The 18,466-nt window shown below is 36.0% G+C and overlaps 3 protein-coding genes across 3 annotated transcripts in view; 2 read left to right on the top strand and 1 right to left on the bottom strand.

Annotated features, from left to right (window-relative positions):
- Nucleotides 1–897: 897 nt before the first annotated feature.
- On the bottom strand, nucleotides 898–4,205 carry CBG11637 (the record flags this gene model as incomplete). The annotated part of the gene is made up of 3 exons (XM_045244956.1): nucleotides 898–1,253; nucleotides 1,448–1,494; nucleotides 1,642–4,205. 3 exons carry the CDS (start codon nucleotides 4,203–4,205, stop codon nucleotides 898–900), a joined length of 2,967 nt encoding a protein of 988 aa, XP_045094611.1.
- Nucleotides 4,206–7,154: 2,949 nt separating this feature from the next.
- Cbr-str-153 lies at nucleotides 7,155–11,431 on the top strand (the record flags this gene model as incomplete). The annotated part of the gene is made up of 8 exons (XM_002632702.2): nucleotides 7,155–7,235; nucleotides 7,305–7,392; nucleotides 7,621–7,699; nucleotides 8,010–8,144; nucleotides 8,259–8,400; nucleotides 10,754–10,885; nucleotides 11,095–11,272; nucleotides 11,355–11,431. The coding sequence occupies 8 exons, from the start codon at nucleotides 7,155–7,157 to the stop codon at nucleotides 11,429–11,431; spliced, it is 912 nt and encodes a 303-aa protein (XP_002632748.2).
- A 2,863-nt stretch (nucleotides 11,432–14,294) lies between these two features.
- Cbr-str-168 overlaps nucleotides 14,295–18,466 on the top strand; it is a gene marked incomplete at both ends in the record, with an annotated part of 5,773 nt that continues 1,601 nt past the window's right edge. The window contains 7 exons of the mRNA XM_002632701.1: nucleotides 14,295–14,483; nucleotides 14,977–15,064; nucleotides 15,117–15,195; nucleotides 15,533–15,667; nucleotides 15,985–16,126; nucleotides 16,524–16,655; nucleotides 17,549–17,726. Coding sequence (XP_002632747.1) covers nucleotides 14,295–14,483; nucleotides 14,977–15,064; nucleotides 15,117–15,195; nucleotides 15,533–15,667; nucleotides 15,985–16,126; nucleotides 16,524–16,655; nucleotides 17,549–17,726 — 943 coding nt within the window. The remainder of the gene's footprint in view (nucleotides 14,484–14,976; nucleotides 15,065–15,116; nucleotides 15,196–15,532; nucleotides 15,668–15,984; nucleotides 16,127–16,523; nucleotides 16,656–17,548; nucleotides 17,727–18,466) is intronic.

Raw genomic sequence — 18,466 nt, 5'->3', positions numbered from 1 at the left:
CAAAATCTATTTTTTTCAACGCCGTTTTTCGGGGATTTAGGATTCTTTTTGAATTTTTTCGCAATGATATTTGGAAAATACATATTTTTTGAAACATTTTAAGGCAGTGAAAATTTTTGGTCGGAGTCCCCCTTTAAAATTGACCAACTTTGAAGCCCTGGAAAAATAGTTTTACACCAGCTGAAATTTTGCGACTACGCCGCGAATTCCCACTGGTATTCACTTCTGGTTCATCCTAAAAGGTTGAGGGGTTATTGGAGAATCAAATTTGTACTTGTTTTTATTAGTTAAATAATTGAATTTTAACAACAAAAAAACGGAAAAGCTTATAGAACTATGAGACTCAAAAGAGTTATAAGCAGCAGGAATACAAATAAGATGAGCGTGAAAGAGGTATTTTAGGTAGTCCTAGAATGTCCTGAAAAATTATTCTCTTTCCTCTACGTTACAAGAGAATATGTTTTTCTGTTTCATCACTACGAAAAAGGAATTTTATGTCACATGTTTATTAAATTTAGGTTTACGTGGTAATAATAAGGGTTTAACGTGGTAATAATAAGGTCGTGTAAAGGATACAGACACATACAACCGAGTGTGGCAACTCACACACACTCGGGAAGGAATCAAGAAATATTACAATAAAATCAATAATTTGAATTCGGGGAGAAAACGGTATAGGAGATCGGGAGAAAATGTTTGGGAGATCAAACGAAAATTGAGATTTGATAGAACATGATAATCTATGAGGAGTTAGTATAACACAACAAACAGCTAGTAAAACAATTTAGACCTATAAATATTACAGGATTATTAATCTTCGTCGTCCTCGTCGTCGAACTCTGCCTGGGACTGTAGACATCCTTGAGCTGTTGGAACATCAGTGAGACACCGCTGAAGTCAGTGATGAGTCGCTCCCGGCTTCCCGATCGCTGCCAGCATCTTCGTCGAGAGCGTCGAAATGGCTTGTTTCGAGAGCTTCTTCGAACCGTCCAGGTGTGAAAATACGTATGGACACTTTCCTTTGGTTCGAAGTCTCCATCGGCACATCAAGATGACCGCATCGCTGCCTGGCTCGTAGTTGAAAAATGAACGTCTTCCTTCGAGCGTTCTCTTGTCGTTCTCTGCCTTGTAAGCGGCAGCCGTGGACGTAGCTTTGGCTTCGAACGGAATCCTCTTGAGTCTCTCGATGTGGTGTTCAAACCCTTCTCCTGCCTTCTGCTTGAGTTCCTCGACGAACTGTCTTTTGGCTCCTTCTGAAAATTATAGTTAATCTCTTTTCCCTCTCATTTCTCTCTTTTTCTCTTTTTCTCTTTTCCCCGGGTGGGTGGGCTGGGTGACTCGTTAAAACACGTAGAATGATTTCGAAATTCGAGTTTCATGCCCGTTCGGGCATGATCGCTTCGAGACCCGCGGCGCCTGGAAAGTGTGTGCGCCTTTAATCTCGCGCGTCCTTTTTCTCCGCTCTTCAACGAAAAACATAATATTCTCTTTCCTCTACGTTACAAGAGAATATGTTTTTCTGTTTCATCACTACGAAAAAGGAATTTTATGTCACATGTTTATTAAATTTAGGTTTAACGTGGTAATAATAAGGTAGAAAAATGTACAAAGCCTGGGGCCTATCGAGAGAAGTCAACTAGCGCTAAAATGAACTCAGATCTACAGTATTTAGAATTTGTGGCTTCACAATGTTTGGAGCCTTCACCCGGAATAAAAATGTTGTCATTCTTCTGATAAATAATGTAATCTTTAATAGCTCTAATGAATCTTCCCGAATGATCAACAAGGGCCTGATATGACGCGTGACTCCGCCACAATGGAGCTACTAAAACGCCCCTCAGCCTTCTTTTTCTACCAATTTTCAACAAGTGCGGTATCAGCATTGGAGGTGGCACCCACCAAGCACATCCCATCCTCTCTGCCCTCTCGATGTGGTCGAAGACGTTGACGCCAGACGTTCCGAACTCGGGATATCTAGAAAAATATACCTCTGTCTTTCTGTTATTCGCATCAGCGAACCAATCAACTTTTATCTCTCCCCACAACTTCTGCGCCTGTCTGAAAACTCTGTCTGCCACTCCCCAGTCATCAAAATCAAAATTTCTGCTCGCTTCGTCCGCGTCCACGTTCTGTTCTCTTGGAATCCACAAAAATTGGCTTTCTCCTACTCTACTCAAGTCTTCCCACACCTTTTCAGCTAACTTATGCAACTCTGGCTTCATAGAACCTCTTCTCAACACACTCACAGCGGCCTGACTGTCCACAAGTACTTGTATATTTCCATTAACCTTCCCAACTAGCTCCTCTGCCGCTCTCTTCACTGCCGTCACTTCTCTCCAAGCGCTAGACTGTCCTTCAAAGTCGCTATCGCCTAATTCCGACATTTTCCACAAAACATCATCTCTCTCATTCTTAAGCACCGCTCCTATTCCTCGCGCCGAAGCATCAGTGTACAAAAATAAATCAAATTCTGGCTCAATTTCCACTATGCTTCTCTTCAATAATTCTGTGCCTCGCTCTCTCCAAAACTCAATTTCTCTCTCCTCACCTGGAGTTTTCTTCTTCTTCACTGTTGCCGGCTCACTCTTCTTCCTCTGACTCTCTCCAACCGTCTGCATGATCGACCGTGCTCTGCCAACACCAACGTCTCCTGCAACAAGCTCAAATGATGCCAGGCATCCCAAAAACTTCATACGGTCCAGGACCGTTGGAGCCGCGCTCCTCCTCAGCTCCTCAAGAGCAACCTGCCACTTGGCCATTCTCTTCTCGGTTCCACGAACCTCTCTCGCGACCAGGTCGCACTCATAACCGAGCCACGTAAACTTTGCGTCTGGCACCCAGAACGATTTCTCTTCTGCCACGCACACTCCGGCACTGTTCAAATCCTCTCTCACCTTTCTCACTGCCCTCGCGACCTCTCTCTCCGTCTTGCCCACAATTAATCCATCATCCAGATATAGAAAGATTTTTATCCCCTCTGCCCGCCATTTTAGAACTAAAACTTTGAAGATTTTAGTAAACAGCCAAGGAGCTGTCGACAACCCGAACGGCAAACCTCTAAACGAAAAATAAGGAGCAGTAGGGGGATTTGTCAGCGTAAAGCTCAAAAGATCTTGAGATTCTTCGTGTATTTTAATATGATGATAGCCTGATTTAAAATCAAATGTGGCCGCATAGTGCGCGTCTTCTAAAAATGGCCAGGCAGTCTTGAGGTTTTCTAGCTTAAACCGAGGAGGAACGAGGCTCTCGTTCAACTCACTCAAATCGAGAATCATTCTCTTTTTCTTACCTTGCTCTACAACATGCAGCGGAGACACACATCGTGGTTGGTGGTCCGATCGCGTCAAAACGCCCTCTGCCTCGAGCCTCTCAATTTCTGCAACCAAAAATTCTTTGTGCCGTATCACTGACGGTCTCAAGCCCTGAGGCTTTGGTAGCACTACATTTGAGTTTAATTGAATCTTAAAACCATCTTCAATCACACTTAGTATCCATTCTACGTCACAGATTTTCTTCCAAAAATCAATAGCTGCTGACAGTCTGTCCGGAAAACTCATACCTTCTTTGTTCACATTCTGTGGCATAGTGACCATACTGGGAGCACTTGAAGCACTTGACTCCTCCTTTTCCACCTCTGCCTCCAATCCCTGGCCTCCGTATTGCCGAGCACTTCCCTGGCCTCGGAAAGTGCTCTCATGTCGAAACCACGGTTGTCTCTGCGCGTACGGCTCTGCCCTACGTCTTTTGCTTTCTCCGTGGAATCCTCCACTTCTGTTTCCGTTATTGCCGGCAAGATTAGAGAGGAGAAGGATTGAAGTCATGTCAGATTGCGTCGTCGAGCTTTCAGAATCGACTCCAGCGATGGCCTTCAAGGCGTCTAACTTATCCTTCGTCTGCAGAAGACTTGGATCGGAATCCAGAAGCAGCAGCTCTCCGTTTCTTGCCTTCAGTAAGTCTTGAACTTCCTTAACTGCCTCCTCCAACTCTCCGTTGGCTGTCGCCTTCGTCAAAATATTTCGGATTTTGAAATTGAAATCCAAGTTTTTCTGAATGCCTTTCGACGAAACTTTCGGTGGCTTCTCATCCTCTGCCTCTCTCTCCTTTTTCTTCTTTTCAGCTCCGATTTCCTTCACAATCTCTGCCATCTTGCCCAAAATTTCTTCACCGAATTGCTTCAGAGCATCTTTATCGACAGATTCCGCCATTCCTGAATTTTTAGCTACGAAGATAAATACGACAATTGAAAACAGCCAAAATGACCGTTTTCTACACGAATTCAACAGAAAAATTCAAAAAAAAAATCCAAAAAAATCGACAAAAAACACACACGACCTCGTTAAAACACGTAGAATGATTTCGAAATTCGAGTTTCATGCCCGTTCGGGCATGATCGCTTCGAGACCCGCGGCGCCTGGAAAGTGTGTGCGCCTTTAATCTCGCGCGTCCTTTTTCTCCGCTCTTCAACGAAAAACATAATATTTTTTGATGTCGCGCCAAAATATTTTTTCCAATTCCGGTCAAAATATTTTTTTTTCGAATTCCCGCCAAAATTGCGTTCCGATTTCGAGATGCCGTTCAGAAACATTCTAGGAACTTTCTTGATTCTTCTAGAATTTTCTAGAGTATGAACTTTCACAGTACGGTATCTACGGTCATTCTGTACAAAAAATTCTGAAATTTCACAGGCTAACTCTAGGTGTCCTAAGGGTTCTTCGACGAAAGTCTGGGCTCAGTTGGTCCAGTATCGGCAATTTTAGAATTTTTCGGTTACTGTAGCTACCGTAATCGTACAGTAATCTCACCATTTTAATATACGAAATTGAAGCGCTCGGGTGGTCCAGTAAGAAAAAAAAGTTATACAAGGGACAACGCCGGACGGACGGACACACAAACAGAACTATTCCTTTAGTAAGGAGAAGATTCCGAACGTGCACCGGAAAAAAAGGGGAACTGCACAACTTGTTTACTTTCTGAAACAATAATTTTGTTATGTTCCAAATTTTGAAGTTTTCAAAGAATTTTAATTCGAGTTTTTTAAGCTTTTTGCACAGTTAACTGAATTTCAGTAAACACTTAATTCTTGCCTTTGATCTGTGGCTTGCTCATTACTCGGTTAATTTTATGTTGAGCAATAATCACCAGTTGTCTGATTATCAAATTGAATAACAAGATGTAAAATTAATGTTTCAATTCTGCACATGGGGATTCTGTATGTCTAGCTTGTGAAATATAAAAGGAGCTAGTGAACATCTAGAACCTTCACAAAAAATAATTTTTGGTTTCATTCCCTTTTTTGGGTTTCTCAATTATATCGATTTCAATACGAATCGAAAAATTCTGTCGGCGCGCCGACCGATTTCGTGCCTTTGCGCATAAAAACACGAATTTTTGCGTACGAAGCACTTTATTTTACGACAAACGAGGCTTTTAGTGAGTAGTTTGTCGTAAAATACAATGCAGCGTATGCAAACACGTTGACGCGCAAATGCACAAAAACGGTCGGCGCGCCGACCGATCGGTCAGTTCGGTCGGCTGTCGGTCGGCGGGGTCGGTGGTCGGTCGGTCGGCTAAATTTTCCGGCCGAATGGAAGCCTTATTCTTGACAATTTCTATTTCTTGTTCTATTTTGAAAAATTTTCATCTGAAAATACCGTAGGAAGGGTCCCTAACTTTTTCATTCGTCGATTCATCTATTTGTTGAACTTATTTAACTCTGAAGCCGTGAAAAGGTATTCTTGCATTTTTTGAAATGTCTGAAAACTTAAGTATACCCCCACCAAAAATAGAGCTTCATTTCAATTCACAAATTTTTCCGCACAAATCCAACAAAACGAGATAGCGGTTTCACAATTCTCATTTCAGTGTTAAATTTGGTATTTTCGGTACTGTTTCAAATACAGATGACGTATTTCATCAGAATGGAATTTGGTGAAGAAATTGACAATTACAAAACTGAAGCTCTCATTTTTTTAGTATAATCTGAAACGTTCAGATCGAAATATATTCTCAAGGATTTTGAAACACAACTTTGAAACAGTGTGTGCAGTGTCTCATTGATATTATGGTGTCGACATACGATTTCGAAAAAAAATGATGAAGAAAAACACGCCAAACCGTAAAGTTTGGTCAAATTCTGACCTTTGCCGATAGATATAAATGGCTAACGATAGTAAGAGAAATGTGTAAACACAAGTTTATCGAAAACGAAAAAAATTTGCAAAACTTATGTAGTTCCTGAAACAGTAATTTTGCGTTAAATTCGAAATTTTGAGTTTTTCGAAGATATTCGAACTGTTTAGCTTTCTGCACAGTTAACTAAATCTAGCTTCTGATTTGTGGTTTGCCCATTACTCGGTAATTTCATCTTGAGCAATAATCACCAGTTGTTTGATTTTCAAATTGAATAACAAGATGTAAAATTAATGTTTCAATTCTGCACATGGGAATTCTGTATGTCTAGCTTGTAAAGTATAAAAGAAACTGATGGACATCTAGAGTCTTCTAAAAAATATTTTTTCGGTTTCATTCCCTTTTTTTGGGTTTCTCAATTATATCGAGTTTGATGCGGTTATGGTTCGGGTTGGGATAAACTTTCTCAAATTTTTGAATGTTAACTTTCAGAACAGTCTAGAAGATCCTAGAAGATCAGAGAACATTCTGGAGAATGTAAGAAGATACTTGAAGACCCTAGAAGATTTTTGAATTGACTCAAATTTAACGGCTATTATAATCCAAAGAACATTTAGTAACTCAAGTTCCTTCAAAAATTTTTTGCACTTTAAATTCCATTTCCTTCCTCAATTCTCACCTAATGATTCATATAATCACATATCACATTTTATTCCTTTTTTTCCCACATTTCTCAAAGATCATACGTCCCCATCTTGGGAAAAAAAATGGATTTCTGATATCACTTTTTTTTCGAAACAATCATTTGAAAAAAAATTAATCCCTCAAATTCGCAGTAATCCGTTTCACTATTGCATTTTTCTTGGAATATCTACTTTACCTATTTTTCTCAAAAAAAAACCATTTTTCAGAACGAAATGATATTTGGCATCGTAAAATCTGGAATTCAATTTCTCACCGTCTCGTTTTCTCTAATCATAAATTCAATTTTAATCTATCTCGTTGTCACTAAATCGTCAAAGAAAATGGGCAATTATCGACATTTGATGTGCTATTTTTCCATATTTTCCATGATTTATGCAATTTTGGATTGGATCATTCAGCCGGTAAGGGATAGCCTAGAAAAAAGGAAAAACTCGGCCATCAAAAAAGATTTTCCAAAAATTGATATTTAGTACATCCACAGTCATGGTGCCAGTTTTTCAATGATTATGGATTTGAGAGAAAGTGCGTTGACTCGGGAAATTGCATTTTTCTTCGTTGGTGAGTTTCTGAAAAATTAGTGTTTCAAAAAGTTCTTGATTGTGTATCGATTTTTCAATTTCCAATAATTTTTTTCGTTCGATGAGCGTTCTCTGCTTTCAAAGAAATGAAAATATGAAAAAAATATGAAAAATGCATCTATCGTCAAAAACGGATACCAAGGCATTATGAAACTGCAAAAAAATTTCGAAAAAAAAAATCATTTTCAGATTTATATATAACTTTCAGCCTCTCTCGCCGGTTGTTTCGGTGTCACAATCTATGCAATTGCGATAAATTTCATTTTTCGATACCTTGCATTACAGAGGTAAAGGAAATTATTAGAAAAAGATGATTATAAAATTCACAGTTCCAAAATATTGACAAAAGAAGAGCGTCAGAAAAATATTAGTTTCACTTTTTTAGAGAAAGTAGTCAAATTTGATCTTCTTAAAAAGTGCTCCAAAATTTTTCGATTTGCCTGAAAATTTCAGAGTGTACTAAACAAAAATAGAGCTTCATTTTTGTAGTTGACCACTTTTCCGTCAGAATTCATCTAAATGAGATATACGACTATTTTTTTTCTATTTCTATACAGTAGTGCCGATTGCAACCATGTAGCTTTGAAAAACTTTCAGAGAAGGTCGTCTCCGATTTTTCGCCGGAAAACGTCTCATTTTCTGGTTCACAATTCCAATTTCTGCTGGATTCTCCTGGGTATTCTTGTGTTGGTTCTCAATGTATCCCGATCCAGATTTTACTGATTATTTGAGGTAACAATCGGAAATAATTATTTTCTGTTTCTCAAAACTGCCAATTTGCCTCAATATCTCTTTTGGATTACTAATAGGGCGTTAAACTTTGTTTTTAAGTTTGAAAATTTGCAGAGAAAGTATAAAATTAAATTACGAGTTGGATGCAAATTATATCACTTACACTGGATCATATTTCTATAGAATTGATCAGAATGGAATCGTCAATTGGAGTATTCAGAATTCGTTGGGAGCACTTGGATTGAATGTTTTGATGGTGAGAGTTAGATAAATGCTGTGTACATTCACTCTTGTAAGATTTGAGAGCAGTTTTATTGAAATTAATGAAATTTAGTGAAACCGAAAAAGTTTCGGAGAATTTTTCAAAAATTCGGTATTTTATTCTGAATACCGTAAAAGAATACTCTGTGAGTTCAATTATCTTGGTTCCTATGAGAGATATAAAAAATATGTCAACAGGTAAAATGGTTATCATAATATCACCAAAGTTTTTTAGTTTACTACGTTTTGATATCTCTCATAGGAACCGAGATAATTGAGCTTTCGAGATGTGAAGCACCACTTCTTCTTTGAAGGGCTTGAATATAATTATTTTTTGAAAACAGGTTCATCGAAATTAGTACCTCCTTTTTAAAAAATGGTGTAAATTCGGCTTTCTGAAACCGAGAAAAAATATCGAAATTTGTCTAATTTAACATTTCGGCTTCATCGTTTCAAAAAGTTTTTTGAAAATTAATACCTTATTTTCAAAAAATGTCATTATATCGGTTTTCTGAAACCGAGAAAAACATTCGAAAACCATCTAACCTTATTTTTACCATACTTGTAATCCGGGCCTTTGCCGATCCTTCGCGAGCCCTGCCATAATTTCTTTCAGAATCTATATTTTCGAACCAACTAAATCAGATATGATAGAACTCCACGAGTTCTACAAAACGGTATTATTTGGAATACTGTATCTTATCTATGAACAAAGTTGCAGATCATAAAGTGGCTTTTCTCGTAGGGCCCGGCAGGCCCGGGGCGGGCCTGCTTTTTTTGCTCCTTTTGCTCTGTAACTCTGTTCATAGACAAGATACAGTATTCCAAATAAAACCGTTTTTAGTACTCGTGGAGCTCTATCATACCTGATTGAGTTGGTTCAAAAACATTGATTCTGAAAGAAGTTATGGCAGGGCCCGCGAAGGACCGGCAAAGGCCCGGATTACAAGTATGATTTTTACTGTTTCCAAATGTTATCAAAAGTATTGTTGTTTTTATACAGAACTTTAGGCTCTTTTCTAATTTAGAGGTCCCAAAAAAATTTAGAGGTCCGAAAAAAATTAGAGGTCCCAAAATAAAATAGAGGTCCCAAAAAAATTTAGAGGTCCCAAAAAAAGTTTAGAGGTCCCAAGAAAAAATAGAGGTCCAAAATACGAAAAACGCGCAGATGTTGGAATAATGTACTAGTATTTGAACTGTGCGAGTAGTTTGAGTTTTAGGGTCTTATAGGATGACATGACTACTCCTAACAATTTTAGCTCCAATTCTCTCGCATCTTGCCGATGAGCCCAATTTACATATGAGGAAAATTTGGACAATACAGTAATCACTCCGTGATTATGCTGTCTCTCAGGCTTAGATAATTGTCAGAAAATATGCATTCCTAAGCCTATTAGAAGTATAAAATATATCATCAACAATTATTTTGCTATAAGACCTCAAAACTTTAAATTCTTACACAATTCAAATTTTAGTACATTATTCCGGTATCTGTGCATTTTTAAGTTTTGGACCACTATTTTTTCTTGGGACCACTAAACTTTTTTGGGACCTCTAATTTTATTTGAGACCTCTATTTTATTTTGGGACCTCTAATTTTTTTTCGGACCTCTATTCTTTTTTGGGACTTCTAAACTAGAAAAGAGCCGAACTTTATTGCATACTTTCTTTGTAATTTTGGTTAATAATGTACCTTTTTTTCATTTTATTTCAAAAAAAAAATTACCCAAATTTTCATTGGAATTTTTTCAACTGTGGTAGGCGGGCCGGCCCCGGGCCGGGCCGAGAAAATTCGTCTACCGGCCCGGCCTTTTGCAACTATGCTTTATTGTGTAAGTGCTGTAAGAGATTCGTTAAAGGAGGCCAGACACGAAAGTCTACGGGGTTTCCTCGGGGCGAGATAATGTATTCTGACGGAAAATCGCGCGATTGCGACCCAATGCGTGCTACTTGACGAGCATTTATTCTTTTTAGTATACACTAAATTTCTTCAATGTTAGACAACTATTCCCGACTTTTTCTAGTTATTCGGCCATTCTAGGATGTCGCCGCATGAAAACAGAAAAAAAAATGAAAACGGACATCTGGAAGTCGAACCCGCGATGCACGACTGATAGACAAGCGCGCTCACCTCTACACCACACAGGACTTGTCGGCTGCTGCCGCTAAAACGATTATGAAACGAGGAGTGGGCGCCACTTGGAAAACGGTCGCGTTTTCGCTTGTACAGTAACAGGGAGTTATGGTTTGGTGTCCCTTGTTATTTTCTGACTGTACGGTGTCATATATCAAAAAACTAGACTTTTGAAAATTTTCATGTGGCCTCCTTTAAATTCGCAAATTTCCAGATAATTCCATTCATCACAATTCTCATTTTTGGATACAAGAGTTATATGAAAATTCAACGCTTGATGTCTCACGGAGAGTCAAATTATACAAAGAGACTTCAGATGCAATTGTATAAAGCGTTGGTCGCTCAGGTAGGACCCAAAGATCTAATGGTAACAAGTTTTAGACGCATCGGATTAGGTTTTAAAAACAACTTGAAACATCAACTGTTTTCTGTTTCTCAAATTTTATATTGTAGACATCATAGTATCTGAACCGGCGGTCCTAAAGCGGCCGACTGCGGTCGATCTCCTAGAGCTTTACTTCCGAACAGTAATCTTTTAAAAAATTATTTTTCCAGACCATAATCCCAATGACATTTCTATTCTTCCCAATCGGAATTCTTTTTTCTGCTCCATTATTTCATTTGAATATTGAAAAATGGAGTATAATTGTGACTTTATTCTACTCCCTCTACCCAGCAGTCGACCCGATTCCAATTATTTTATTCATCGATGATTTCAGAAATTCCTTCTTTTGTGAGTTTTTTTTCATTTCAAAGTTAGGATTTAGTTCACGATCATATCCGTAATTTGAACTGAAACTGAAACATTTTTTCAGCAATTTGTAATCCTCGAACTTCCAAAAATCAAGTGGCATCAGTGGTTTCTGTGGACGCAACAATGGATGTGGCCTGAAATCAAATTTTTTTAAATTTTTGGAAACTTCTATGATTAATCATTGTTTTCATATAACTGCTATCATCATTGACAGAGATAAATAATAATTGAAAGTCGTGAATACAGTAGTCGAACGTTTCGCTAGTGAAGTGGAAATATTATTAACAAACTTTTTTTCTCTACGTCATAAAACAGAAGATTTCAAAAATTGCCAAAACTTTGTTTGTTTGAGTCGGGAACTCGGAAATCGCACCTTTCCAGGGATTTTATTTCGAAAAAAATATATACGTCGTTAGTAAAAAAAAAAGGCCGTTTTCAAATTCTCAGGTGCCAGTTTTTTTCCGACAGTGATACTTTTGGGAGTTGCGAAAACCTTTTTTACTGTTTCTCCAAGTTTTAAAAACATTCCGTTCTTCCTACTTTCAATATTTCATCGTTTATAAAATTTGTTTATGATTACCGTAAACACTCTGATACAACGTCACCCGAATCGTCAAATTTGAACACATCTATCTCATTTCCTGTAAGAGATATCAAAAAGTGGTTAACTAAAAAAATGTTGCTGACATCATGATAAAAATTTTTTTTGTTGACAACTTTTTGATATTTTTCAAAAGAAGTGAGATATTTAGGCTCAAAGTGGATGGTCCGGGCGGCGTTCTATTAGAGTGTTTACGGTATATTACTTTCATAAGAAATGAGAATAAAATTTTGATAAAACAGAAAGCTTGAGCAATGACTATCCTACATGTTTTGAATACTCGAATTCCGGCTAAAATCTTCAAGAATATGAATGTTTCAAAACATTAAAAAAATTTGCATGCCATTTTTACGGAGATGCTGTCAGATTGTATATGTATGACCGGCCATCTGTAGTGGTCCGCATGGCGCAACTGGGTGCGTGCGCAGTCGTCGTGCGAAAAGCCTGGGGCTTTTCGCTTTTCAGTTTTGGCGACCGCCTAACTCTTATTTAAAAATCCAAACTGGACAGCCTGACGCTAGCACCAAGTCTAGCATTTTGTATATAAGGAAGATTGCTTGAATTCACATTGGATTTTCAGCTTACTTATGTGGTTAGTTTTATTGTAACAATCATACTTGTAAAATTCCGGTTTTTTTTCAAATTTTGAGCTCTCAATACAATTTTCTCCATTATTTTTTGTGTTTTTGGATTGTTTGTCTGTTTGATCAAAAAATATTTTTAAAAACTCGAAAAAAATTTTTTGATCGAAAAAAATCACATAAGGGTCCCCCTTATGTGTTTTTTAAAATTTTCAAAACTTGTGGAATGACAGGCCCGCCGGGCCGGGCCGGGCCTCCGAAATTCGGGAAAAAGCCCGGCCCGGTCCGGCCCGGCCCGTCACAAGTATGGTAACTATCACTATTCAACTATTCATGATCACTTTGTAAATTGGATCACAGTGAAATGATGAGATTCTAAACTTAGTTGTATTTTTTTCATAAAATTCAAATCATTGAACACTTGAACATTTTGTGATATTTAAAGGTGGTGTGCGGTGAAAAATGTTATTGCTTTTGTGCAGAAATCGATGTACATTCCCATAAAAGCAAAGAAAAAATTCAAAAAAAAATCCTTCATTGAGAAAAACGGCATCGAAAAGTCAAAGTGGGAACCGGTGGCCTAGCGGCCAGGTGTGAGTTTTCTAGGCCAACTGCCGGTAAAAGCGCGCGAAATTCGAGTTTTTATTGATTTTCAGTGTTTTCTCTGATTTTTGTCAGGTTTTTCCATACACCTGGGAGGAAATTAACAAAAACATTTTGAAATCTTCAAAAAACATCAGAGAAAACACTAAAAATCAATAAAATTCGAATTTCGAAAAAGGAAACACTAAAAATCAATAAAAATTCGAATTTCGCGCGCTTTTAACGGCAGTTGGCCTAGAAAACCCACACCTGGCCGCAAGGCCACCGGTTCCCACTTTGACTTTTCGATGCCGTTTTTCTCAATGAAGGATTTTTTGTTGAATTTTTTCTTTGCTTTTATGGGAATCTACATGGATTTCAGAAAATTCGGAAATCAATTTAGCGTTCTGAGAGACAAACACTTTGAAAAAAAAGTTTCTTTCAAATTGCTCATCTTGCAAGTACCACCAAATAAAAAATGACATTGGAACAGTGAATGTTAGATCGTTTAGAACATTTCAGAAATTAATTGCTTTAAAGGAGATCTCTTCGAATTAATGGAGCAAAATTTTCGGCATCGTTTTTCTCTGTTTCATGAAAGTCATATTCTTTGAATCCATCCCAATTAAAAAAAATCCCAACTGTCCGCAATACCGCTTATCTCCAATAGAAGGGCACTTCAAACAATTTTATCTCGATTCCTGTGAAAGATATCAAAAAGTGGTCAACAAATAGAATGTTTTTGATATTTTGATAAACATTTTATCAGTTGACAACTTTTTGATATCTTTTACAGGAAACGAAAAACATAGGTTAAAGTTAGGGTCCCTCTTTTTATCCTTTCTTTTTTGACCGGCTACATATTTCTACATGGCTACATAGTTCAAAAAATCATTCCAAAAAATGAGTGATCATTATTTTTTGTCTTTTGAACCCTTTTTTTTGCACATCCTAATCCACTCTAGCTAATCCCATCCTTTCAATTTTCAAAGTCCTTTTATTCATAAATACAGATTATCAACACCCACTTATTATAACCCAAACCACATGAGCGGAAGTCTAGGCTCATCTGAACAAAACATTTTTTGATTAATCTACATTTCCCATTGCTCATCTGCCTCAAGAGACCAAATCATTATATTTTTCACACACTACAATTCAGTATCTTGTGATATTATTCTGACTATTCTCTTTTTACTCAATCCTCCCTCAATAACATCTGAAAAATTTTTAAAAAATGCTGTTTGGAAAAATCAAGTACAGTATCCAATTGATTTCCTTCTTGGTGTCACTCGTCTGTAATTTTGTTTTGATCTTTTTGATTCTAAACAAGTCACCGAAGAAAATGGGAAGCTATAAATATTTGCTGGTCTATTTTTGCTGTTTCTCGATCTTCTTTTCAATTTTGGATATTATTGTGGAGCCGGTAAGCAGACGAAAGATCCATAACTTTTAACTTTGAGCTCATTTATCTCATTTTCTGTGAAAGTTATCAAAAAGTGGTCAACTGATAAAATTTTTATCATGTTATCAGTAACATTTTAATGACCACTTTTTGATATCTTTCACAGAAATCGAGATAAATGGGCTCAAAGTTGAAACTTTCAATTGCAGTGCCAATGGATAAAATTCGAAATTTCATATTTTCATGAAAATGATGAAACAGAAAACTTTTGAAAACTTTGAGAAAAAATCAGTTTTTTGTTTGAATTCCAAAGTTCATAAAAGACTATTTCAATATGGATTGATGGATGTTTGAAAAGTGCACGAATATTTTTTGAAACTTTTAATTTGTCCGAATTTTGGGAAAATTTTGGCAAATACCAGAATCGAAAACTCCAATTTTTTTATGTTTCCAAAACATTTCAAAAATCAATCCAAACTTGTTCTGTCAATATATCTTTTTTATTATGTTTCAGTACATCCACAGTCACGGCTCAGCAATGTTTATGATGATGGAGCTCCGACATTTGAAGTTTGCTCCGAAATTTGCTTACTTATTGACAAGTAAGTGAAGATTTAGAAGATCCTAAAAAAGTGCAATAGATATATTTTCCAGCTCTTCTTTGTGGTTGTTTTGCCATTTCAATAACGACAATCAGTATTCAGTTTGTTTTCCGATATTTTGCTATGGAGAGGTAAAGAAAAACACGGAAAGTAAAACTATCCATGGAAATGAATGATTTGAAACATGGATTTTTTCGAAATTTTTTTCAAATAACTTGGGAAGGAAATGGGAAACTCTGAAAGTTTTCGAAAAAATCAAGTGTTCATGTAAATAGTGGATTTAAAAAAGAACCAAAAAAGACCAGTTCCCAACAATCCAAAGTTTCAAAAACGCTTCATTCGTATTAGAAATTTAATTCAGGAAATTTTGAAAACATAAAACATTATATTTCAAATTCATTATTTATGACAAGTTGAAATTTTATGGAAACTTTTAGTTTCAAATCTTGAAAATCGTTTTTTTTTCAGAAAAGGCAGAATTTCGTATTTTCGTGGAAAATGGCTAATCATCTGGTTTCTGGTTCCATCCATTACTGGAGCAGTTTGGATAATTCAAGATTGGATTTTTCTGGTTCCAAATGACAAAATGTCGGAATATATAAGGTAAATGTTCTCCTAAGTAATTCACAGAAACATTCAAATTATTTGAGAATCTGGAATTTTTTGAATAATTTCTTTTTCAAACTTGTTCCTTTATTGGGTAGTTCATTTTCATTTAATATAACATGAACTCAATTTAAAATGTCAGTGGTACCGTATTTCCCCAACAAATCAAAAAATTGAACACTTGAATTTATCGGAATGTGTGAAAAATCAAAAAATAAATAATCGAAAATTACTTTCTCAAGTTTATCACATCTATGGTTTATTTTTGATTAGTGCTTCTATCACACTGCTAGAAATTATATTTAAGCTTTCAGTGATACCGTATTCTCCAACTACGGTATCAATGTGACCGATATCACCTATGTTGGATGTCTATTCTATCCTCCTGATGAGAATGGAATTCCGCAATTAGATTATAAACAGTTGATTGGATTTTTTCTCTTTGGTTTTATATTGGTAAGTTTTTTTGGTTTTTTTTTCAAAAATATTCCTGTTTTATTACTTTTCTAAAACTAAAGAATGAAAATTTGGAACTTATTGATTGGGTTTTCCTGGTTTGTCTTGTAGAACTTCATCACAGCTAATAGAGGGGCGCCCTAACTTTGACCCTATTTCTTTTGTTTCCTATGAAAGATAATGGAATGTGGTCAACTGATAAAATGTTGCTGATATTATGATAAATATTTTATCAGTTGATTACATTTTATATCTCTTATAGAAACCTAGGTAAACGAAGTCAAACTTTCCATACCCAATCATCTTTAATTAGTCAAAATCAAAACTGTTTCTCAACATTTTACTTTCACCCAAATTTTATTCAAAATCAATTATATTATCACCACAAAAATTGCAGAGCACAACATTTTGGACAGTGGTGATATTCGGTGTAAAAAGCTACAAACTCGTTCGAGCCCTTCCCCAGCACGGAGAATCCGAGTACACCTACAAACTACAGTCGCAATTGTTCAAGGCGTTGGTTGCTCAGGTATGTGATAAATCTTGATTAGTTTTGAAATGAGTTTTAGTGTGATAGTCAGAGCAATTAAAGTAAAAAAAACCATGTCCGTTTTTGAGTACTTTAAGAAACCGATAAAAAGTCGAAGTTCATTAAAAGTGGAGAGCAAGAGTAGGAATTTTTGCATGTGGCTACCGTATCTTTCGTTCGGCAGCCGGAACATGTGGCCGCGTAACTCCAATATTTGGCCCACAAGATGAACTCCTCGAAGGAGTTAACAAATTTTCCAAAACGACTAATAAGTTAAATTTAAAAAATTCTTCTTAAATGTTTGAGCACTTTTCGAAACCGAAAAAAACTTCGAAGCTTATTAATGTCGACCAATTGGATAATGTCCATCTTTTCGGAATTTTTTTTCAAAATTCATCAATTTTCCAAGGTTTGTTAATGATCATTTGCACATTGATATACAAATTGATCGGTTTTCTATGACACAAAACAATATATGATTTATAATTTATACCTTTTCAAAATGAATTTTATTTGGGCCCCCTAAATATTGCATTTCATAACGAAATTTGGTCACTTATTAGATAAAACAAAAGAGTTTCATTCATTACAAAAATGTGAAACACTAAAAATGTATGATTGTCAATCAAAGTTTAATCTATAATAGAAAAAAAACTATTTTAAAGAGAAGTTCGCTCATTATTGGTGAGAAGAAAACCATTCCATTTTCATCATACTATTGAAGCACTAAAAAATTGGTTTCTCAAAACTCCTGAAACATGGAAACTCCGGATATCACAAGGTTTTTTCATTGTTTCTTTAATCCAGCAAATGTTCTCATTCTAAGTAAAACTGCTGAAAACTCCGAATTGTTCAGGCTACTTCCGTTTTTAAAAAACAAAATTTCTTTTCAGGCGTTCATTCCAATAACGTTCCTATTCATCCCAATTGGACTCATATTCACTGCTCCGTTGATTCATTTGGATTTCGAACCGGCCAGTTTCTTAGTCACCATATTCTATTCAATGTATCCGGCTGTCGATCCACTTCCTATTATGCTCATTGTAGCCGATTATCGTGAGGGATTGTCTGGTAAGGGGTCATGACAGAGAGCTTATAGGGTTCAAAAAAATATAATTGGAATGAATAGAATTAAAGAGATGTTTAAGGTGGGGTTTATAAGATTCAAACTTACTTATACTTATACTTATTATACTTTTTTTTTTACTTATACTTATTATACTTTTTTATACTTTTTTTAAAATTATACTTTTTACTTACATGGAATGACTCCCAAGTGTTACCCTTGAAAAAAATTGAGACCTAGATGATTGGAAAGAGCGTAAAAAGTTATTTTAGAATCCAAAAGGAATAGTTGATAAAAAATTTTTTTGGGGAGTTATGGCCCAAAACGTACCAAAAAAATGGCTATCTTTTCAAAAAAATCATAACTTTGTCTGTTTTTGTTCGTTTGCTTAGATTTAAAAGCAATACATAGACAATTTATTGATCTTTTGGAAAAAATTTTTTTTGGTTTTTTTCCCATTGATTGGATTATTGATTTTTTGAAAAAACCGAAAAATTTATGACTATGGCCATACTTCTTTTTGTGATTTTTACATGCATATAGTTGGTTTAAAGTGTTTAAAATATTATTCTGCAACATAGAAAGTCAATTATTCGAATGCCGTAATATATCTTAAAATTGAAACTTTGAAAAATCAAAATTTTGACATGTAATAGGGCATATCTATGGTCAAACTTGATGAAAACAGCCAAACTCTTTTTTTAACATAATCAAAAGATCCTAATTCTATCAACGGCTTGAACAG

The sequence above is a fragment of the Caenorhabditis briggsae genome (assembly GCF_000004555.2).
Source record: "Caenorhabditis briggsae complete genome, chrIV, whole genome shotgun sequence".
Lineage (NCBI taxonomy): Eukaryota > Metazoa > Nematoda > Chromadorea > Rhabditida > Rhabditidae > Caenorhabditis > Caenorhabditis briggsae.
Note: the sequence above shows the minus strand (reverse complement) of the source record. Positions and strands in the feature narration are given on the sequence as shown.